The 23,813-nt window shown below is 41.3% G+C and overlaps 1 protein-coding gene and 1 pseudogene across 2 annotated transcripts in view; one reads left to right on the top strand and one right to left on the bottom strand.

Annotated features, from left to right (window-relative positions):
* Nucleotides 1-21,426, top strand: part of LOC146524976 (uncharacterized) — a 125,765-nt pseudogene extending 104,339 nt beyond the window's left edge. The window contains exon 2 of the transcript XR_014868795.1: nucleotides 20,338-21,426. The product of XR_014868795.1 is annotated as an uncharacterized LOC146524976 (transcript). The remainder of the gene's footprint in view (nucleotides 1-20,337) is intronic.
* LOC146524984 (ATP-binding cassette sub-family C member 5) overlaps nucleotides 1-22,943 on the bottom strand; it is a 32,898-nt gene extending 9,955 nt beyond the window's left edge. The window contains exons 1-21 of the mRNA XM_085130709.1: nucleotides 22,800-22,943; nucleotides 22,583-22,629; nucleotides 19,107-19,295; nucleotides 18,441-18,596; nucleotides 13,864-14,011; nucleotides 12,806-13,039; nucleotides 12,330-12,503; nucleotides 11,310-11,457; nucleotides 10,237-10,385; nucleotides 9,721-9,828; nucleotides 7,839-8,183; nucleotides 7,574-7,645; nucleotides 7,260-7,384; nucleotides 7,095-7,167; nucleotides 6,738-6,941; nucleotides 6,380-6,505; nucleotides 5,951-6,062; nucleotides 5,670-5,854; nucleotides 5,137-5,283; nucleotides 4,177-4,306; nucleotides 3,686-3,839 (exon numbers count right to left, since the gene is read on the bottom strand). Coding sequence (XP_084986835.1) covers nucleotides 3,686-3,839; nucleotides 4,177-4,306; nucleotides 5,137-5,283; nucleotides 5,670-5,854; nucleotides 5,951-6,062; nucleotides 6,380-6,505; nucleotides 6,738-6,941; nucleotides 7,095-7,167; nucleotides 7,260-7,384; nucleotides 7,574-7,645; nucleotides 7,839-8,183; nucleotides 9,721-9,828; nucleotides 10,237-10,385; nucleotides 11,310-11,457; nucleotides 12,330-12,503; nucleotides 12,806-13,039; nucleotides 13,864-14,011; nucleotides 18,441-18,596; nucleotides 19,107-19,285 — 2,969 coding nt within the window. The 5' untranslated portion in view covers nucleotides 19,286-19,295; nucleotides 22,583-22,629; nucleotides 22,800-22,943. The remainder of the gene's footprint in view (nucleotides 1-3,685; nucleotides 3,840-4,176; nucleotides 4,307-5,136; nucleotides 5,284-5,669; nucleotides 5,855-5,950; nucleotides 6,063-6,379; nucleotides 6,506-6,737; nucleotides 6,942-7,094; nucleotides 7,168-7,259; nucleotides 7,385-7,573; nucleotides 7,646-7,838; nucleotides 8,184-9,720; nucleotides 9,829-10,236; nucleotides 10,386-11,309; nucleotides 11,458-12,329; nucleotides 12,504-12,805; nucleotides 13,040-13,863; nucleotides 14,012-18,440; nucleotides 18,597-19,106; nucleotides 19,296-22,582; nucleotides 22,630-22,799) is intronic.
* Nucleotides 22,944-23,813: the final 870 nt, after the last annotated feature.

Genomic DNA, 23,813 nt, shown 5'->3' on the forward strand with positions numbered 1-23,813 from the left:
AAAGTCCGTGTTGCTCGGCGACAGCCCCAAAACATCACTGCTCTTGAGAAGATCTGCATGGAGGAATGGGCCAAAATACCAGCTACTGTGTGTGCAAACCTGGTAAAGACCTATAGTAAACGTTTGACCTCTGTTATTGCCAACAAAGGTTATGTTACAAAGTATTGAGTTGTATTTTTGTTATTGACCAAATACTTATTTTCCACCCTGATTTACGAATAAATTCTTTACAAATCCTACCATGTGAATTCATGGATTTTTTTTTCACATTCTGTCTCTCACAGTTGAAGTGTACCTCTGGTGCAAATTACTGACCTCTGTCATCATTTTAAGTGGGGGAACTTGCACAATCGGTGGCTGACTAAATACTTTTTTGCCCCACTGTACATTGTAGCCACAGCCACCCTGGGGCGCACTGACAGAGGCGAGGCTGCCGGACACTGGCGCCACCAGTAGGCAACCAGTAGGTGAAGTGTCTTGCCCAAGGACACAACGACCGAGACTGTCCGAGCCGGAGCTCGAACCGGGAACCTTTCGATTACAAGACGAACGCCCAACTCTTGAGCCACGATCGCCCCAGTAAGTGCAGTAGTGAGTTAAATATTTTTGGATTAGCAGTTCTCAGGAGTTGTACCAGTCTTTCCCCCGACTGAATGATCCCTGCTCATATTCGTGTATGGGAAGAATGTCTTAAGCAATAGTTTCCCAGGCTTTCTGAAAGCATTTCAAAGTTTATCTTTGGCTGTTTTCACACATTTTCAGTCTGGTCCTTGCACCTGATCATTTTCAGAGGAATATTTTGACCTATGAATCATTCAAGCATAAAAAGGCAACAAACTCAAAGGAAGAACCAGTGTTGTGTGTACACCTAACAGACAATCAACAATAGAACCAATTTTAAATTCTGTCTTTTGATATTTCGTTATTTGCAGCTTGCTATGTTATGTGACAAAAGAAATGGCAAGCCCAGGGATCATCTTCAGCAGATGAAAGTTGTGTCCTTAATAAATAGGAAAAAAAGCCAGAAAAGGCTCGACATAGGACCTGAGAGATACATCTGTCCCTTCAGCTTATCTACTGTTTGTCGAAGCCTCATCAGAAATGGTCACAGTGGAGGCTTCGCTGTCAAGCAGCCATTCTTAAAAAGGGCAAACAGGGAGAAACACTGAGGTTTGCTAAATTATACAAGAACTGGGCTGAAAGTGAGTGACAAAAGGTCTTATGGAGTGAGGAATCCAAATTTGACATTTTTGGTTCAAATCATTGTCAAATTGCACAGAGGAGGTCAGGAGAGTGGTACAACAGTCTACAGCTATCTGTAAAACAGTGATGGTGTTGGGGAATTATGACTGCAGAAAGTAGTATATAAGTATATTCTCTGACAATTATTAGCCCGAAGCAGCTTACCACTAAGTTCAACCATCACAAGTACGTGACAAGGCCTTTCCCCAACAGAAAACTAAAACTCATTCAATCGTTTAAACCTCAAAGACGCCTTTGAAGTCTTTGAAAAGGAGAAATGACAGAGACATGTACCTTTTACAAAATGTCATCACTCTAAGAGTCTAAATTTCAAACTATTTCACACACAGAAGAGTAGACAGTTTGATTTATTTTCATGTATTTTTGGTTCTACTTCAGTCACTCGTGATGTTTTGATGAGCAGTTCTCAAGAAAGCTGCAACCCACAATCTGCCAGCTCTGCATGGCCACATTTTAAACAGGAACAAACAAACACACACACACACGGGTCTGTTTTCATATCTTAGTGGGGACATCTAAATGACATAATGCTTTCCCTAACGGCTTACCCTAACCTGATTATAACCCTGACACTAAAACCACATTTTGAGTCTCACAAACGCCTTCAAATTCATAGGGATGGGATATTGTCCCCATAAAGTCTGTTGGTCCCCACAAGTATAGTAACATTCCAATATTTGGTCCCCACTGGGGTGATTAGATCCAAACTGACTAAACTAAGCGTAAGGCAAAGAGTATGTTTGACAAATGCTAAGAGGAAGTCTTAAATGTTGATATATCTAACCTAAACGTTGTGTACTGTGTCATATTCCCTCAGTGCAAAAATAGGAAAAGTAAAAAAAACAAAACAGGAAAAGAGCCGAAAGGCTTTGAGAATCACCAGCTTTCCTCCATTCTAATTTCTCAGTCCTTGTTATAGCTGGATTTAATTTTCTTTATCGAAGCATCCATCAAACTCAAAGAAAATCTGCTTAACTTTGCTTTCTTCACGGCTGTCGGATAAAGGCTGGACTTTAGAAAAGTGTCTCTCTTAAAACTTTGAATGTTAAAATGAGAGACACTAAAAATGAAGGGTATTGTTTCAATATGTGGACCAGAACTAAACACAATAAAACAAAAATGCAGGCGTTCTAATTAGTGAGTGACTTACCACCCTAACTTTGACGATCTACGGTGGGCTTTTTGCCTGTGTTAGCTCTGTGTGAAGCCTCACCTTTACTGCATGCACTTCACTCTTATCAACTCCAAGTAGAGAAAGAGGCAGCTTTCAGTTAAAAATACAAGTCATAGGGGAAAGCAATTTACTGCTCTCCAGTTACTTTGCATTGCGTGACGGGATCTCCTTGTCAGTTCCGCTTGCTTTAAGCATCTGTGTGGTGGGATGAACCACCAAGAGACGAGCGGACCCGTAACTTTTGTAAACTTATGAAGGTGGAAAAATGGAGACACTGTGTGATCATGACTCTTGGCATGCCTGCATGTGGAGCATGTTTCCAGTGTACACAAATCACACTTTTAGCACATAGTTGATACAATCTTTCAAAAGTGGATCCTCTGGGGCTCAATAATTTGAGGGACCATATTAGCTACTTGAATTTTCAGAATTTCCATTTTGTCCGTATCTATCATAGAAAACAGCTCTTTTACTAAAAACTGGATAAATTATGGAGGTTTTACTCTTGATTTTTTACGTTTTACACTAAAATAAAGTCACATTTATGACTGAAAAACGGTCCTATCTTGTTTTAAGTAAAACAAGGTAATTAAAATGTGCTGCATGTTGCTGCCGCGGTCAGATTACAACTGCAGCTACACGATGCAACAGATTACCCGTTTGACCCTTTGATGACACCATGATGCAGCCACTCAGTGCCAATTTATTCCGTGAGCGAATTTCATGCATTTGATGCATGAAGGCTCTTTACCCTTGGCTCAGCTCAATCATGTTGGCACACTTCATTCATTCATGGAAGCATGCACCAGATACTGGGTGAGAGGTTACGCCAACGGCCTCTTTAGAATGACGAATTAAAATGACAAGCAGAGAATCTTCTTGCTTGGCAACCAACGCACCACTGTGCTCCCGAGCTGTTCTACTAGTTAACTCATGTTATAAACCTAAATATCAAGTTAGTTAGTCAACGCTGAGTCCTAAGTTGAGTTTCAAAGCCATGATCACAACTGCATTCACAGACATGTTAATCGTCACGCATTTATCCAAACCCACATGGATGCATCATGGGGTACTTGGGGTTCAATATTAGTTACAGTGAAATTTATTGCTTTTTATAAAAAGCTTAAGTCATTTTGTCTGTATGGAGCAATTTCACAGTATGAAGCTGACCATTGTACATTGTCTGCATTATACTCTTGGACAAAATAACAAAAGCCAAGATTAGGACGAGAGTGTTGAATGTCTGACCTGGAAAGACGATTGACAAAGTAGAGAAAGCCTCCCAGGGGCAGGACTGAAATGAGGAACCAGGGGAAGACGATGCCCACCATTCCCAAGCAAAGCAGCACCAGGGACAGGTTCTGCAGGAGCATCTCAGCGTGCAGGGTGAGACGCACATCCACTGTGGAGACGGGAAATAAAGTACATCAGATGCACTGTGTAGAGTCTCTCTAGGTCCCACTAAGTGTCTTTTGTCAGGGGAAAATCTACGAGCAGCAAAAAAACAGCAGAGTCTGCGAAAATATTAAACCCAACCACCCAAAGAAACAACAGCTCACAAATCAACGTGTCAAGCAAAGACACCAGTGAAGTGCATAACAGAGAGCCACTCACTGGGGAAAATGCTCCATGTCAAATCACACTGTGTCTCGGCACTACACCTTGTCAACCAGGGTGACTTCACTGACTGAAAGGTCTCCTGGGGGAAAGGTTCACAGTCAAGACAAATCAAGACTCACCCTCATCCATGTCCCTAGAGAAGCGGGTCAGGATACGACCCAGAGGTGTTGTATCAAAAAAGTGCATAGGGCAACGGAGGATCCGGCTGAACAGCTTGTCGTGGAGCACGGAGGCAGCCTTCACTGTGCACTGTCAACACAGACAACATATGTTGTGCTTGAACACGAGATCTGACGTGTAAACAACAACTTTAGGAACCGGATGGACACATTCATTGCTTGGATAAACAGACGGTTGGAGTGAAATTGTCTGTTAGTCGACACAGTTTTAAACCTCAAAGCACAGCGGGTACAGAGTGTTAGAAATGCTACATATGCTTTGCATGTGCACAGTGTAGCTGTCATGCACAGGGTAGTGCTGTCAAATCTTCATTTATAATGAGTTTCCGGGAGGCTGACATAAAGGTCACGACCTAGTGCGCATGAGACATTTCAACAATTGGACAGAAATTACATGTGGCAGCAGAGAACAAATTAATTCTATTAATGGAATATTTAACACTCACAAAGATCTCATCACAGCTAGAGGTAAAAAAAAGATTAGCCATCTTTGAAAAATTAGCAATTTCAAGTGGCACACATTAACGTGGGGACCTAACCTCTGCTGTGCAGTGTCAGGATGGGTTAGCTTGAAAACGAGGATGCACACTCGAGGGGATGCTGAAATGCACGAGCGTGCACACGCACACACACTCACACGCTCTCTCTCTGCTTCTTTGTCTCCGTTTCTCATAAAGAAACAGACTGATATGCATGCAGCCACTGTATGAGTTGTGAGACAGGACAGTGGACAGATAAACTTGTCCTGCGAGCATTTTCAAGTATAGCACTGGATCCATAAGAGCATGAACAAATGACAGTGTAGACGTCCAAGCAGGAGCGCTATCTGGATATAAGGTGCAAATTTTATTCAGTTTTAAAGTTCATCAGTGGTTAAACATGTGAAAGAAAGGGGCTCACCTTCACAAACACCAACCCTCTGATTGTCTTCAGCAACAACGCAGCTCCCATGGAGATGATGTAAACAGTTGAATAGTACCGAATATGAGGGTTGAGTCTCATGCTGTTGCTCGCTATTGTTTCATTCACCGAGATTAATGATGTGTTCTGAGGGCAGATGGAGCAACAAATTACAGGCTGACAAAAAAAAATCCTTTTTTCCCCATTTGGTCTCTAATGAAATTGAGAAAAACACACTTTGGATCACAAGAAAAAGTCATGAAAATCAGTCCGTTCGGTGGCGTTTGCCATTCCAAGCACATTTCTCAACAGCAGCCACCGACTGCTTAGCTGCACATCTGTTTCTTTACTGCTCACTCTTGTTTTTAATTAAGTTTACCAAGGTGCTGTTACTTTTTTAATCATGCACATCCAGATTAATGCTCAGTCGGCTGCCACACTCATCCAAACACAGTCGTTATTTTTCTTTTGGGAGCCAAACACACACTACTGAGAATCCTGTATTATAGAAAACTAGAGTCATCTGCACTCACCCCGCTGCCCTGTCTGATCCAGTGGCTCAGCCACCAGTTACTGAAAGCTAGGCTGCCTGTGGTGGAAAAAAAGAAGAAGATGTTGATGACGAAGACTACTGGGCCTCCCGCTGCTTTGATGTAGGCTCCGTAAACAGACCACGGGACTGAACCAGAGCCTTTCTCTTCAGCTTTCATCAATGGTTCTAAATATAAAAGCCAGAAAAGAAGTTACTTATGAACCATTCTCATGGAAAACAGCAATTTACATGAGAAGCATGAAAACGGGCGGAGTTTCTCACCTCCTTTCTTGCTTTGCATCTTTGGGCTGACCTTGGCAACATGAGTGGCACCGTCGGCCTTATTTCCACCCACCCTCTGCTCTTTGTTTTTTAGTTTCTCTTTCACCAGATTCTGAGAGTAAAAAAGGGGAGTGGGCGAAGAGTTTTGACACGTGTCACCAGCAGAAATCACAACGGCCATAGCAATGGCATTGTGGACATTATTGAAACAGAGATATCGGTGACGTGGTCTTTAGCAGCTCACCAGTAAATCACTGCACACATAAATAATAAAAGCCTTTGTATGCATTAACATTTCCTTGCTACAGGGCCTGCCCTTCTGGGCTTATGAATTATTCAGCTTGTAATGTTCAGTTTTATTGTGTCGTGAGGGCAAAGATGCCTTATTCAAAAGAGTTGGCTTTGCTCCTCGTGTGCCCCTGGCCTTACCTCCTGTTGCATGCTGTTGAATAGCATGGCGTAGTTGCGGTCTTTACCAATTAGCTGGGCATGGGTACCGTGCTCAGCAATCTGGCCGTCCTTCATCAGAACAACAACATCGCACTCAGGAAGATACTAAAAGATAAATGCATGAAAGAGGCAAAAGAGCAAGATATTAATTTTGCAGATATTCTGTGGATTTTTGAAGGTTTAAACTTTTTATTAATTGATCGCTGGAGCTTTTCCAGCAAAGAAGCAACATTTCTCATGGGTGAAAAAGCAAGAAGGACTCAGTTTGACAGAAAGGACTGAAATATTCTAAAAGAGCAGAAACTGAAATTATTGGAATTTGACAGGCGATACTTACCTGCAGCTGATGCGTTACAAAGAGTATGGTTTTGCCTTTAGCGGCCCCCCGAATGGCTTTACTGAAGATATGGGAGCCCACACAGGCATCGACGGCGCTGAGAGGGTCATCCAGGAGAAGAATGGGCCGCTCACTGTAGAGTGCACGCGCCAGGCTCACGCGCTGACGCTGCCCTCCACTCAGGTTGGCACCCCTCTCGCCAATCTAAAGAGAGAAAATAAAAATACATTTTGCACAAAACTCTCCTCGTGCTGAGGCTGAATTCCATTTATTGCACAAAATGAAACTGCTGGGCATGATATTTGAGAAATCGATGTTTTCGGAGCTGACATTTTGTTAAAAAGAAGCAACAGATACCTCTGTCATGTCTCCATATGGGAGCTCTGCAATGTCTGGGAGTAAACAGCACGCCTCCAGCACTGCACTGTATCTAATGTCGAAACAAATATGCAAAGTTAGGGATAAATTTGCAGGTTTAGCGCTTTTTTACTTATAACACGGTTATACAGTACTTATTCTTACTTGTCTGGGTTAAACTTATTTCCAAACAAGATATTTTCCTTGAGAGAATCGTTTAGGATCCAGGCTTGTTGGGACACATATGCGAAGCCACCGCTGACAGCAACTTTTCCTTCTAACAGAGTCATCTAAAACACAAAGGCAGAAGGTAGGGAGCAGAGGAAATAGTTGAAAAAGTCCTTTTCAGATCGCAGGTTATACTGTGACATTGTGTGCGACTGAAAACTTCAGCGAGAAAAGCTGTCCTTGTTGTTATTCATGAGTTATTCTGGGTTATCTGAAGAGGAAATCTAGTTGAGTATTCACTCGAATCTCACCTGTCCCAGCAGAGCAGACAGAAGAGAGCTCTTTCCACTCCCGACACCTCCACAGATTCCAACCAGCGACCCCTGGTAGCAGAGGCAAAATTTTTTATTCTCTAATGCTCCAAAGTAGCCTCGTAGGAATCACTGTTTAAATGATCTTTACTTTATACCCTTTGTCATGTTTAATATGAGTATTCACCACTGCAAGTAACATGTATGTAAGGACTACAGCTGAGAAAAAGCTCAGTGATATGTTGATATGTGTTTGTGGTGTTACCTTCTTTATACGCAGGTTAATTCGGTGCAGGGTCTTGTGCAGTGGGGGGCGTATGCTTTGAGTGGAGGAGACGGTGCTTTGTGGACTCTCCTGCTCCATGTTTGTGAGGAGACTTTGCACATTGGGGTTTTCCTTGTTTCCTTTGCCATCCTCTGTGGAAATGTACAAGCTAAGCTTTTCCCTTCGCAGCACATGCTTCATTACTCCTCGCTTCTTGGGAGCCGGGTTTGGTTTTTTGCCTTTAGCCTTTTCCCAAGCCAGCGTGGCGACCTGAAATTCTACGGCGTTGCCGGGATCCTCCATTTTTTCTACAACCTCCTCTCTGTCATCCATCGTGAAGAGCCGCTGTGGAGTCAAACGTAGTGGGATAGATTATAGGCAGCACGCATTGTTTAAAAGTTACTTAAATATTTTAGTGCTTTAAAAACAAAAGTGCAGTTTAATCCTTTTTTAAAAACATGTTTACATGTGGTAAACAGGTTAAGTACTACAAAAACTGAAAAAAGAAAAAAATATGACTTAAAATACAGAAAACCCAAGAATAAATCTAATGATCACAAGGTCGGGGGTTCAAATCCACTGAACGGCTACCCTGAGGTCCCGTCCCTACACACTGCTCTCCAGTCACTGAATTGTAGGGGTGGGGGAAAAAATGGATACTGTGTAGCATGGTGATATTTTGTTTGCTAATAATGTATCGATACAGGGACAACAGAAATCGATACTTTGTTACAAAAAGGTTTTTGTGCTCTGACTTCAGAGCATGTTGATCCTTTTTCTGAATCCTGACATTCCTTCACTGTCCAAATGTGTTTAACTTGTTTATGGCAGCAATAAACATGACAGTTTACTTATTTTAATTTAAGACATGTTTTATTTTAATTAAGTTTAAAACTTTTTTATTTAATGTAAAATTATATTTTGTTTTCATTTACTTTCAAATTCTTCAGTTGCTGAAGGGGCTGCATAGTTTTCATAAACTGCATAGTTCAGAATAGCTATAATTGTACCAGATGGTTGATTCAGTTAAGTTGGACTAGACTGTAATACAAACCGTTCAGTTTGTCAACAATCAAACTGAAATGAGAGAAAGACTGAGTGTGAGACTTTGATATTAGAGAAAATGAATATTGATAAAGTTTACCTTTATGTACAGAATCTGAATATCGCAAAATATTTTTAAAAATTGCAATAATATCGTATCGTGCGTTAAGTATCGTGATAATATCGTATCGTGAGTTGTATGGTGATTCCCACCTCTACTGAATTGGTGGCTGCTCACCGCTTCACTGAGTGAATGGGTTAAATGCAGAGAGTAATTTCACTACAGGGGATTAATAAAGTATATTTTTAAAAAAATGCTTTTTACTTAGCTTTGTATTAATCTCCCAATTTATACCACAATTTGTAATTGTGTTGTTTGTTTTCCTTTGTAAATTCCAGTTTTTCCACTACTCGCAAAAGTCCTAGCTTTGTGAAACCAATCCTCCCCACAGAACAAATGTTCACAGTTTCACGTGTTAGAGATCAGTACTTTATACACTGGTGCACCTTTGCCAAGATGTTTGCTTACTTCACTCTTGCTGGTTTTCTGAATAACGTGAATTTTATCGCGTGTTTGGAAAACAGCAACAAATGTCAGATGTGAAACGTGAATAGGCTAAAACTGCTTCCCCACTGACATGAGTTTAATTTAGTGTGTGACCTTTAAAACAGGTACTTATTCTGAGAAGTGATATGGATTATCAAGTTCATTTATGCTTTATCAACCTTGACATCTTAAAATACTATTTAGACATGAAGACATCAACAGCTGCATCACTATTTACATGAAACATGATCATTTATCCACTTTTACAAGACACCGGTCCATCTTTCTCACCTGAAATCTTTTGACTGCAACAGAAGCCTCGGACAGTGACCTCACCGCCAGTGGTGTGACTTTCAGGGCAAAGGTCATAGCATTGAAAACTGCAACCACGGTGAAAGCCTGAGGTGGGATGTGTAGAGATGGAGACAGTTATGCTCAATAATTCATTTATATTCATGAAGTTTGACTTTAACATGTGTGTATGTGCTCGTCATGACCACAGACTTGGTGGGCATCTTAAAAGTTACACAATTTAAATAAATATGCAGTCAAGCTGACGACGGATGGGTGACAAATTATAGGAAAACCACGCCATAGTGCTTCAGTTACATTTATTAGTGGACCATCCTTAGCCCGATATGTCCTTTAGATTTTTTTCGTCTTGTTGCCATTTTGATCTGAAAATCAGAATCCTCTGGGCCGGGCTCAGGACTTTTATACCACAAAGCATAATTGTCATTCATTGTCTTTATGATTTGTTTTTCCCATCGACTTGTCACACACCTGTAGATTTTTATAAATAAATACCTCAGCTGCGGTCAGGTCATAACCCAAGGCCATATGTAAGGAGAAAGTGCACACGCTTGCGAGCACCACAGTGATAGGAGACAATCCCACTGTTGTGCTTTGGACGTTCCCGGCCCTCTCTAGTATGCTCCTCTCTTCTAACCGCACTTCTGTTGAGCAGATCAGAAAGACAGAGATGATAAATAACCAAGGACAGACACAAAGAATGCGAATGTGACGTAAGGGTCGAGTGAAAGTGTCGGCCAGCCAATCCACACCACAATCAGTCACTAACCAAAATAGCACGCACACAAAAATAGATACAGGAGAGGACAAGAGACTCGCTCTTCACAGGGGCTCCAAAACCTGGTGATCCTTAAACTTTTCAAGTCCAATTCCTGAATCCTTCCTCTCGTCTATGTTTGTATATCCCGTTTGCACGGGCTCGTTTAGTCATTGTCCTTATTCCCCGTTGGGATGTGTGTGTTCTTGCATAAACTACAAAGGAGGAGTCATCGGCACAATTGCTGACTGTAAATTTGGAATGACATTGTAACTCTTAAGAGTCATTCACCAATGAATGCAAATTAATTATTGTTATTATAGCAGGTAATCACAAGACAGCAATGAAAGTGAGACCCGGCTGGCTAATTTGGAGCAGATTAAATAGGGAAAATGATGCTTATCCATGACCTAGAGCAAGGACCTCATGAGAAAAGGCCATCGCTTAGTCATGAATAAGTAGAGCAGCCTTGACAGCCATTTAAGCTATCATAGGGCCCCAAACACTTTGCAAATTAATCTTGAAGCGCAGGGATTGAAACTGCCTTCGATTATAGACGATGGCACACTTAAACAGGGCAGGTTAATGGAAATGGATTAAGGGGCAGGGCTATCATGCCAGTTTGCTGCGAGGACAAGCCTACTTTTAGGTGATAAACCGCTCATTTAGTGACTAATTTGCACGAGTAAAAGATGTTCAGGTGAAGCGACACTTTATTCTCAAAAATGCTGACCTGCACAAAGTTCTCAGGTCTTCACCACATTCAAAACGAGCACTGGATATATTGCCGAGTCACATGACTGCCACTCACTGCGAATGTTTTTTGCAAAGGCATCTTCCCAACAATACATCTTGATGAACTTTACGCAGCCCAAGATCTCGTTCATCAGCCTCACGCGCTGGTCGCTGACTGCCACACACTTCTTGCGGAAATATGCCGTCAGCCTCGATGCGAGCATCTGTCCAGACAGGAACGGGGGAAATGATGACAGGAGAAATAAGTGGCGGGGGAGGAAATGAAAGCAGACATAATCACATTAACTGTGCTGCAGGCCTGTCCCGGAGACCAGAGTGATAAACGCCTTCCCCATCAATCGCGGGTCTCTAGCTGTCAGACTGCAGCTCAGACTGGCTGTAATTTGAAGTTAGAAAGTTGACAGGCGACTGATAGCCACGGAGTTATGATGCTTTTAAAAAAGTGTCTGTTTCTCCAATAATCTAAATTAACTTAAAGACTTTAATGACGTTACGATTTCTGTCTTCAACTAACCAAATTAGTTTAAAACAAATCTAACTTGGAATGAATCAGCAATAATAATCTCTGGTCAGTAATTTTTGGTAAAACTTTTTGAAACATTATCTTAAAGTGGACCTATTACGTCATTTTCTCTCATATTGATGAACTGTCAGACTGATGGATGCTCATATTAAACATCACCAAAATTTTAAATCATGTCAATTTATGTACACGTAATCCACGTGAGCCAAAAAGCTTCAGTCTGCCCTAAACGCTCCATTTCAATTTCTTCTGCAGCTGGATTTGTTTGTCAAAGAGAGCAGATATTCCTAATACGGTCATCTAAAGCACCACACTGTCTTTAAAAAAACGTTGGCTTACAGGGAGAAAAAGGAGAAAAGCTCAAACAGCTTCAGACAGAGAAGCAACAGAGGTGCTGAAACAGAGGCACAGTTTAAGAGAAATAAGCAGTTTTTTGAACTGTGACTCATGCAAGTCCAGCAGAGCCCAGGAATAAAACATAACAACAATGTTTTAAGACAACCATGTTTTCCATTCTCGGCCTCTGGTTAGATGTTATAGTGAAAGTCGTACCATGACAGGGTAAATGATGATGAAAATGGACGACCCCATCAGAGCCGTGGGGCCCAGGAAGAATGCAGTGTAAGATAGACCCAGTATTCCCACAAGTGGCCCTCCAGCCAGAAGGCAGCCCATACACACTGCTTCATAGAGCCGCTGGCCATCACTGGAGCAGATGTTGATCAGCTGGTAGAGAGAGTCAGTGATTTACATAAAGTACTGCTTCAAATATCACCACAAAAACAGTGTTATGAATAGTTATTCTTATTCCCACATTTACTTGTTGGACAATGATTCCTGTTAAGCTGAGTAATGACTAATCTTAGACAGCCTTCCCTCCCTCAGGCTATGGGATTTGTCGAAATCTAAGCAGGACTGGTGTAAGAGCAGAAATTAAATCCATCTCAGTCATCTGCATGTGGTGCCCTGCAGCGAGGGATGATTTCTTTAATATGAAGAGGAGTTCCCTCCAGGGTTACAACACCTACCTCGCCCGGACTGATGTCTTTAGTGCTGCGCAGGCGGAGGATCTTGTGGAAGGCCAGGGTAAGAGTGGCCCCACGGAGGCGTGCTGCAGTGCGGTAATTGACGCCCCACATGAGTCCCAGAGACCAGGAGCGCATCAGTTCCATGAGGAAGAGCCCGGCTGCCAGAGACAGGCCGTACCACACAGCGCTCTCTGAGCTCTGGGAATACTCCAGCAGAGATTTAACCAGGATGGCCTGCCCACACAGTGACAGAAAGGAAAGAGTGAGGAAAAAGTGGCAGCGGCAAAACAGAGGACAACAAGGACAGAGATAACTTAGGAGACAGAGAATAAAAACAAACACAGGAAATATTTCATATATAACTTGATTGAAAATGACAAGATGCACTTTTAATCAATATTTTTGCTCGCCTGGATAAGTAAAATCAGTCAGTGACTCATTCCACAGCAGAAAGAATACATACAACATTGCTTTGTCATTAAATGCACTAAAGAAAATAAGAATGTGAGACAAATGCGTCATTGTCTAAGAACTAAATCCAGTTAATGCTATTAGTTGTGGGTACAGGAATCACACAGTATGCACATAAGACATCAAAAGAAACAGCTTGGAGCAAAAGGAACAATGAAAGTCACTCAGACATGCCACAGACTTACAACTTCAAACACAATTACCCTTCAGTTTTCAGTTTTCCGATAAGGAATGTTTAGAAATATTCACACTTTGAGTTTGTTCTCCGATAATCATCAGAGAGCTGTTTTGGCAGGAAATCTGAAGCTACAAGTGTGCCACATAAAAAGCCCTGTGCATATCTGCACCAAAGTGTGACTGGCTACAAAACAGCTAATCTGTGGTATTAATACGACGCTCAGTATCTAAGGCTTTGTAATCTCCCAGTATGTTTTCATTTCAATTTCCAGACCAGCATGAAATAGGATAAAGTGATTTTCTGAAAATACATGGACTTGAGGCTCCACGCCAGCGACCACGCTGAAAGGCGTTTTAGCTGAATCGGCAAAAAACTATAAAAGGCAAAAAAGGATTTAGACTGTACTCACAGGCCCAACAAAGCCGGCCACCATCGTGAGAAGCAGGGCGAATACGGCCACCAGCGTACGGGTTTGGCAGAACCTCCAGAAGACTCTTGTCAGGGATGCCCCCTCTCGCCCGCTTCGTTTGAGCTCCTCGTGCCACAAATATTCAAGCCTGGAACCAAAACCCAGGATCACAAATAGTGACAAACTATAGGAGCACACAGTTCAGCCAAACACGAGTCCATTCTCACTAAACTAAATATATATAACTCTCTAACTGCTTCGCCTTTTCTCACGCATCAGTGCTATCCAATGTGGTGGTAAAGAGCCCAAAAGTTTCTTGGATATTTTTTCTTTAATTGGATAAAATCAGCACTTCTTAAACTAGAGGAGAAACCAGTATAGAAGGCAATCAATGCAATCAAAAACCCCAAAAGACAATTGAAGATAGCTAGCATAAAGGTGACCTACAATATACAATCACGCTTCACATAATCGCACTGAGAAAGGTACCAAACATGTTAAAGATGTGCTAATGCACCTTTATTGCTGTGTAATGCCATTTGAAGTGGGTAAATATCTTGTTGGCCAAATGCATCACGGCTAATGACTCCATAAAGCAGCAGTCGAGCAGCTGCAGAAAGTAATTAACGCCCTAACGACTTTATTAAAAACGTATCAGAGATAGACAGAACATTAGACCCGCTACACTCTTGCACGGCCTGGTAATTGCTACTTGAAGTCAAATGGTGCTAAATCTAAGGAATTGCAATTATTTGCACTCCAAATGCTGCAGAGACACCGTTTGATTCATAGAAAGTTAGACTAGTGTTCCTAAATCCAATCAAAGAACCGAGCGAGGAATAGCAAATTAAACTGGAAGAGATTTTTTTAACCGCCCCCTCATTACTGTCCAAAATAAATATACAATTGTGGTCAGAAGATTACAGATAATTTGGGAGTTTTAATGATTTTAATGAGTCTGAGTTTGAACTGTTCTTTTTCCATGCTGGAACGATTTTAAAGCATTAGTTTAGAAAGCAAGAACTGGTTGCACAAGAATTTATAATGGATTTAATCCACACGGGGACAAAAGTATACGTACGGGCTAAAATATGCACATAGCATTTGTGTGACAGGACTGACTAATATTCAAAACAATGAGAAAGTCCAAGGAACTCAGTCAAGATCTGTGAAGGGAAATTGTAGATTTCCACGAGCGGGGGAGGTCTCTCTGAGCCCTTTCTAAACAGCTGCCATCATATTTATATGCGCGATGAGCACCTGCAAACTTCTGATCACACAAATCCAAAGTCGTGTGTATTTAGAAATACCATATTAGATCTCACGTGCGCACATGTACCTACATATAAACGAAAAGGAGAACAGCAGGGCAACGGTGTGGGCTGTAAAGCAGGAATTATTTGCTTTCGAACAGGAGTGAAATGTTCCCGACAGCCATCGTTTCAGCATGCCAGATGGCACGCGAAGCTGATGTTGCAGGAGTGTGTTTGAACAGCACACAGCATTCAAGGTTCGCACCTCACTGAGCAACCAACAAGTGTCAACTCTCCCAGGGTGCCTTTCCAATTTCCCGTGCTGTGCTTTTGCATCTCCGTTCTGTAAATGTTCTTGCTATGTAAACTGTGTCAGACACCCACCCGGTGGCTTTGTGCTCTTTTGCTGCTTCCCGTGTCTGCTTCTTTTTAACATACACAAAGCAGCACAAAAACTCTCAACCCTGAGCCGCGATCTTTAAACAGAACAAGCATTACTGGCAACCTACGCAGTTGTCACCAGATACAAGAGTGAACTTCCTCAAATTTTTACTGCTGAGTCACAGCAGCAATGGAAAAAAACACTGGTTTTACTTTCCCTGAGTAGCACAAATAATAAGCTTAATGTAAAACATTTAAGTTTATTTATAGAATCAGAGCGTCTTTACGAGGCATTTCCCAAACTGTAGCTCGGCCTTTTATCTCACGGTCTGCTCCAGCCTGGCTCCTGTCAGTGACAGCTACTGACTGAGACAGGGAGACGCTGTGCATTACAGGTACACACTTAATGCCATTATTGTCTAAGAGAGGCACAAATTCTCACGGTAATCTGTAATCCCAGCCATTCTTAGCAACACTCCCCTGCCTTTATCCCATCACATCGTTCCTGTATTGTAAACAGACACAGGATGTTCATCAGTTAAGTCTCAAGGTATAGCTTAACAACGTGCTGCACAAACACACAAAACGGTACATAATTATGAATCCTAAAACGACAGTATAACGGCTGTATCCTGACCAATAACACTGAATGAAACGTGAACTTGCATTTTCTGTTTTCGTCACAGTTAATCTCACTCGGTTTAACAAAAGGGCTTTCTCGATATTTGTTTTAAAAAGACGATCCCGTCCCACGAGACTGAAACAGGCTCACATCAGTGGGATTCATCCTCAAACAGCTCCACAGGATCCTCTGCACAAATAACACAATCTCAGCTCAGGGTTGCAGCACAAAGAGTCTCCTTATACAAGTGACGAAGCACATTTTAACCAAGAATGGATTAGCAAGTCTCCTCTACAACTTCACTAGATGTTAATTAGCAATTTGAATATTTGAAAATTAGTAACTTCATTTTCACTCCTTCAGCTAAAGCATCAGAGCATATAATGAAGATGCCAGTCGTGTGCAGTGAGCTGACTGCATGTTACTTAAAATGATGACACTGGCATTACTCAACACTTATAAAGAAGCAACAACTACAGGGGCTGAAAATGGAAGTCAACAGAGTTCCCCTCGAAAAAACTGTATAAATTAATGTTGTTGCACCGAACCAAAAAAAAGGGTAACTCAGTTATTCATTACTTGTTGAGAGACAGGGATGATGTTAGTGCCAAAAAGGAGCTGTTCAGGCTGCCTGCCAGGTTTCATTTAAGTCTGTGCCCTCTCGACTGTCCTTGTGGTACCGCTGCCTTTTGAAATCCATTTTACAGACCATCCAGTTAATCTGGCTACTAAAACTGTAGTTTTGTGCATATGTATCAACCTATAATGCAGTCATTTGCAAATCTCATGAATCCATATTTTATTTGCAGCTGGTTGCAGAAAACACATCAACTACTTGAACTGAGAAAATGTGCCAATTCACAAAAAAGTATTCGCTCGTTTTGAATTTGACGGCAGCAGCACGTCTCAAAAGAGTCGGGGAGGGGTCAACAAAAGGTTAGAAGAGTAAGTGGCGCTAGAAAGAGGAGGCTCAATAACACGACTGGTTATACAAAGAGCATCTTAGAGACGCCGTTTCATAAAAGCAAAGACAGGCAAAGTTTCACAGTCTGCAAAAAATAACAAATATCACATCTACAACTTGTGGAACAATATCGGAAGAACATAAATAAGTGTTAATAAGTCGTATTTATGTTAACATAAATAAATGTTAACATAAATAATAAAAAAAGATAAACTGGTTATGTTTTGTTGGAAGAATTTGACAAGATTTTTTATTTGCCCCAGGGCTAACCCCCCCGTCAACTACTATCAACTCTCTCTAAAGTACCTTGTCTTTTCATCATCTTGTTATTAAAGACTATTGAAGGGGGATAAAAGACACTTCTCTAATGAGTAAGTCTATATATTTTGGGTATACACCTCTAGACTAGATAAAAGAGATAAGAACTTAATGAAACGACTGGTGGCTGGTAGAAAGACTAGGAAGGAGAGCCCAACATTTAACATATGAATGGAAATCACAATGTTCATTGACAAACTGGACAAACATTTCTCAGTTATACATCTGAACAATTTGATTTGGGAAATATTGGTCAGCTATGTGACGCCCTATAGACCTGCTAATGTTGTTGAACATCTATAACTGTACTGACCAGTCAAAACCTTCCTGCTTGTTCAAAGTTGTTTCTCTTGTTTCTTTTTTTCCTTTGTATACATGTTGCATATGTAGTCTTGGATGTTAATAATAATACAAAGAAAAGGGCAGATCCATTTAACAGGAGTTTGTTCTTCAGTCGTTTCCAACACTGTCTGTGACCCTCATTCTCACTCTTTGTTAATGAAGACATAAATCTTGAATAAGGCTATAATTTTGTGCAATGACGCTGCAAATTTTAGTAAATGCTGTTTCATAAAGGAGTGAACAGCACATTTGATGCTGGGTAAATACAGCCAGCTAGATCTACTAGCCTGTATTTACCGCAGCGCTATGCTACAAATGGCTGATTTACAATAATTCCCAGATTGTTGACTGTAAAGAAAGAAAGTAGAAGAAACCGTTTGGCTCATCAAAACTCAATCTTAATATGTTATACAATATGCAGTGTCTGTGTAAACAGCATATTATAGTTTTGCTTTGTGATTTCACTCAAAAGTCCCTTTTTTTAAAGAGGGGACAGTTCCCATATATTAAATTTCACTGTTATAAAGGAAACGTAAAAATCTAACACCTTCAAATAACTCCTACCTCACCTTTTTATTTCATGCCTCACCAGGTTCCAGCATTGTGGGAATACTGTGTTTCAACAATAAATAGAGTCTTCCTAACACCGCAGGTCCCTTTCATCAGGCAAACCTCAGCTTTGGCACAATTACCTCACCTTTGGCAGTTGACTGCAGAGGCTTCGTGGCAAGACAGTCCCCACACATCATCTATAGACAAGCTGGACGCCTTGTAGGCTTTCACTGCCAGCGGCGAGAGCCAGTGCAGAGTCATAAATGAGAAGAGGCCAGCATTATCGACTGGATGCTGGTGCCTGGAATAGAGTGGAAGACGTGGAAATAGGTGAGATGTATAAAAGCACAGTTACACACACAGAGGCGCTATGCTGGGGGAACAGACAGACGCAGGTTTTCTGAGAAATAATCGGCGCCTTTGACTCGCCAGAGTCAATGAAAGGTGAATCATGCCGGCTGTGTTTGGATAGTAATTTACACGCTCTTCACAGAAATCTAAGAGTGCAGCGAAAAGAAAAAGAAGTTTGGGGGGGGGGTGTTATCAGTGGGTATATGCTCAGACATGGCACTGTGCTGCTGGAGGATATGTTGCAAACCCTTATCATGGCCTCAGGCTACACACGAATAGTCAGCACATTAGGGAGGGGCCAAACAGAGCAAATGTGCACTCCAGAGTCTGTGTGTGTCTTTACACTTCAACATACAACAACATGTTTACACTGTAGGAGCTTAAAACCGTCTCCGCCTTTATGTTCTCATCTCTCTCGCTACCAGAGTCATCAAATACAATTAAAGTCGATTTTGTTTACTTGTGCCTTATCCTGAAGGGCTTTAAAAGCTGAAGGCTTTTCCTGTAGCGTCCTGGCCTCTTTGGCCCCCTCTCCAACGAAGCCTCTGCTTCCTCTTCCTCCAGCTCTGGCAGCGGTTGCAGAGAGGGCAGTGACAGACCCTCTACACACCCGGCTGCTTCCAGCACATCAGGGAACATGTTGGGCCCTCTGAGGAGAAAAGAGCATCGTGAAAGCCATTGTACAACTATTTCTATTTATTTACACCAAGTTGTTACATATGAAAGAGACACAGGAACTGATCAATAGTACAAAACCCCAAAACATTGTTATATAATATATCCAGACACAGTTTCATTTTTGTGCACTGTAGTACACATTTAGTTTTTGCTTGTATCACTCACACTCCACATGCCACTCTGCTGAGTCCTGATGTTTCTTAGAGAGGACAACAGTAGCTTTAAAATGATGTCACATGTAAGCATGATATCTACATTTAAAATATTTTTTTAAACTCAGATTTTGATTAATTTTCAAAAATAAACATCTAGTAAGTAATTTGAGGGTTTTTTTTTTAGCTTAATTAGTTTCACAGAGGAAATGACTCATTTATTAATGTGTACTCTGGTGCTCGTCAGGACTTTGTACTTAAATTTATTTCACTTTTTTCTAGTAGACAACTCTTTGACAGAGGCAGAAAGAATTCTTAGCACAATCATTGAGGGAGATTCAGACAGATCTTTCAGAAGATGAGAGTCATATGAGCCAGATAGGAGAGGGTGAAAACCCAGGAGGAGCCAGACAAAGATGATCAAATGCAGGGGCGGATGTGATGGAGAACGACACAGGGTCAGCTGAAATCTGCCGTCATCCTATCTGGTCCAAAACCAGCACGTAGGAGAATCAGGAGTTTTTGATTTTGAGTGAAAAAAGTATGGTTACATTGATTTAACTTATAAAGATAGTGTAAATGTGTTGTAAGTGAACTATATCGGATATTGGAGTATCTAAATTTTATTTTGCTAAATAATTTTCCATTATCTACGGAGCCCCGCAGGGGACATGGGAGAAAAAAAAATGAAGACGGACTTTTGCGAGATCTCGCAAACGTTTTAGCCGCATTCATCGGACGCTGGCTCGAAGCCGACCGGGAGGTCGAGGCACGATGTGCCGGGAAAGCGGTGTTCCTCCCGGCTGTAGTAGGTCTCGACCTCCCGTTAGCTTCGAGCTAATGGGAAGAATGCGGCTAAAGGTTTTGCGAGATCCCGAGTTTGTTTTGCGAGATCTCGCAAAAGTCCGTCTTAATTTTTTTTCCTCCCATGTCCCCTATGGGGCTCCTTAATTATCTTAGGTTATGTCTTTGTTGGAAGAATGCAGAATTGGAGATGATGGTACCCTAATGACACTTAATGATTGGAGCCCACAGCAGTATTTCCAGCAGTACATTGACAAAAAACTAATTTAGGACTTGTCCTTGTTGACCAACCAGCGTATGCTACAGGATTCAGGGTGTAGTTTAAACACAACACCAGAAGAAATCAATAGCTTTTTAGGAATCTCAGCGTACATTGCATGCCAATGTACTGGGCTGCCAAAATAAGAGTCGCAGTTGTAGCTGATTCCATGACATGTGGTCATTTCTACAAGATCAGGTCTTCGCTGAAAGTAGTCGATGATCTGCCAGAAAATGAGAAAAAAAAGGATCTCCTGGGGAAAGTCCGACCACTTCTACAGAGAGTCCTTCAAGGTTGCCTCAATCTGCCCAAGCAAACAAAGGTCTGATGAACAGATCGTTCCATTCACTGGCTGTCCCAAATCACAAGTCCCAAGACCTGCAGTGGTTGCAAATATAATATCAACATGGGAGGGGTTGACCTATCTGACTGCATGCTCAGCTTCTACAGAATATCTAGTCGGACCAAAAAGTGGACTGGTTGCACCGCGCTTTATTTAATTGATTTGGCCATAACCAACTCCTGGCGAGGACATGCAATAAGCTCAAAAGAACTCCCTGTACCTGGAGTTCAAGCGCCTCTTGGCTGAGGAACTGATAAACAAGGAACAAATATATGAACAAGACCTGAATGATACCAGTGATGAAGAGTTCTCTCTAGAAATCAAGAAAAGGATTGAATTTTGTTAGTTTCACATTCGTGATCAATGAACTCCCCTCGTGCACTGTAGTGCACATGTTGTAAAATTTTAATAAAATTTGTTAAAAGCAAAATTGTTTTTGCAATGTGTTTTTTACCAACCCAACACTTGATTTATATGGAAAAAAAATCAAAATACTTTTTTCCCCTGGGTCTCAGGAGGATATAACATATGTTAATATTTGAGGATCTGGTGATTTTATTAGCAGTTTTGCTTGATTATAGCGTTATCAAAACCTCTGGAGTTTCCTTATGGCTTATAACATATGGTGAGTGTTTTGCTGAATCGTCCCCTGAGACACAGATAGGCTCGAGAATCACCTTGCTCATAGGTCACAGCCCCTCTCTGGTGTACAACGAAAGTGCTTATCTATTTAAAGACAACCTGCCAGCAGCCCCAGAAGCTCGTGAACAGACATCTGAGCTGTCGGTGTGTCCACACACCGTCACTGATCCCTTGTATGGCAAACCTCCATGACAAGGTCAGCTTGACCTGTGCCAAGAGACTCACCAGAGACCGTGGTAGATGGTGAGATTCAATACAGTGCATACTGAAGGTGCATAACAGAGTTGCATAACAAAAAGTAACAACATGTTGTAACTCCTAATGTAAAAGTATGATGTGAACCTAACGCTGAGTTCAGGAAAAACAGAAAAAAAGTCCTCCATGCCCCAGTCATGTGAAGTTTGTCATATGGCTGTGAAGTTTCAAAGCTCTCTTTAGGGGAAAGGCTGCACACTTTTAGTTTAACATATAAACCTTTGCAGCCTGCATGCAAAGAGCTGCTGGAGCAAAACAAAGAAGGTTCAGACTAAATATGCTGTATAGTTGTTTAACTTGTTAGTCAGGTTTCAACTTGGAAAAAAAAAAGAATACAGTTACTTTGTTGAAATAAATGGATTACACGGCGGTAAAAAAAAAAAAAAGTTTCACCTTGGAAAAACAAAATCATAAACATGCATGCGTCATTTTGCAGCTTTCATTTCACCAAAACATAAACACATAAAGTTCACATATCAACTAAAAAGTAGCAAAGACACAAAGAAAAGTAGAAATTAGAGGCAAAGAAGTTAATAATTGAAGTTACGGTAAACATAATGTCTGATATTAGGATAGACACACTTCTATTCCTAGAGGACTTTATCAAAAATCAATACTTTTAAAACACAGCCTCCCTCTAAACAGGCATTTAACGTCTTTATTTAGGAAGCCCTTACTGACGTAAAACGTAATATAAACACAATGACATCCTACTTAAATGATAGAGATCCCGCATAAGATCATATGTTCCTGTTACTGGTGTGGAAACAGGGATTAATTTATGTTTTCACTGTGACACTTACTTTTAAGTCCTCCTTGGTCAGGTCAGTACAGATCTCAGATGTTGTGCCTATAAGCAAGAACCAGAGAAGAAGAAGATTCTAACGACCATGCTATCTCTTCTCTAACTTTTATCATTTCATTAAAGTCTAAACTCCGCACAGACACATCTTCCTCATCTGCGGAGCTGCGCTCGGATGAATACACGTTTAGGAAACATGGGAAACTTTAGCGCCTCACGTGTATAAAATGCGTGCTGCTTTCTCCCGGCATTAACTGAAGCTGCCTCCTTTTGCCGTCACACGGAGCCCCGAGAGGAGAGGAATTCCCGATAACGCTCTTATGTCACACGGTCTCCACCAACCGCTGACAGAGCTTAGCGGTCACCCTAGTAACGGGGATAACAACGAGGAAGTGCACACAGCAGGGAGGGGCGGGTCCACGGAGGATATTTTTAAACAGGCGGAAGAAGGCTGCATTTTAATTGGTTGCTAGGTTGTTAGGCAGTGGGATGGCCGCTCTGCTGTGATTGGTTATGACTTCATTGAGCGAGCCAAATATGACCAAAGTGCCCCATACATACTGTCAGTCCCTTCATCGGAAGGCTTTCTTTGCACAATGTACACATCAAAATGTAGACAGTTTCTAATGGATCATTCGGCGCCCACATGAGCTTCAAATGACTTTCATTTTTTAAAAAGTCCAGGTTAGAGAAATGTCCTAGAGATATAATAAATATAATAAAGAAATAATTTGTAGTGAGTGACCCCATCAGGTATTTCTTACTTTTTCAGAAGGGAATGGGCTTTTTAGTTATATCAGATATAAAATGATATATCACCCTCAATAAACACAAAGCAATAATTCTGAGTAAATTTGCGACTGAGATATATAAAATTAATGGTTGATATACATTAAAGAAAATGTGCTCGGTATAAACTGAATGTACACCATTCGAGCAGATTTCATTTGAACAGATTCCATTAAATATAACATGGTACAAAATTACATGGAAAATTTGTGACAAAGTGGAGGAGCAGTTGCAATCCTCTCCATTTGTCCCATACGTGTTTACCTTTTTTTTGCACATTGTACACATTATTCTGTTTCTATGTATTTGCTATTTGTTAAGTAACATTGCTTCACTCACTATCCCGGGTTTGTTTGTGTAAGCGTTCTGTTGCCGGCAAATCAAACATTCTGCAAATTAAGACAAATACTAAGTTATGTTTCTTTATAATTTATTATGTTACA

The sequence above is a fragment of the Neolamprologus multifasciatus genome, chromosome 2 (assembly GCF_963576455.1).
Source record: "Neolamprologus multifasciatus chromosome 2, fNeoMul1.2, whole genome shotgun sequence".
Classification (NCBI taxonomy): Eukaryota; Metazoa; Chordata; class Actinopteri; order Cichliformes; family Cichlidae; genus Neolamprologus; species Neolamprologus multifasciatus.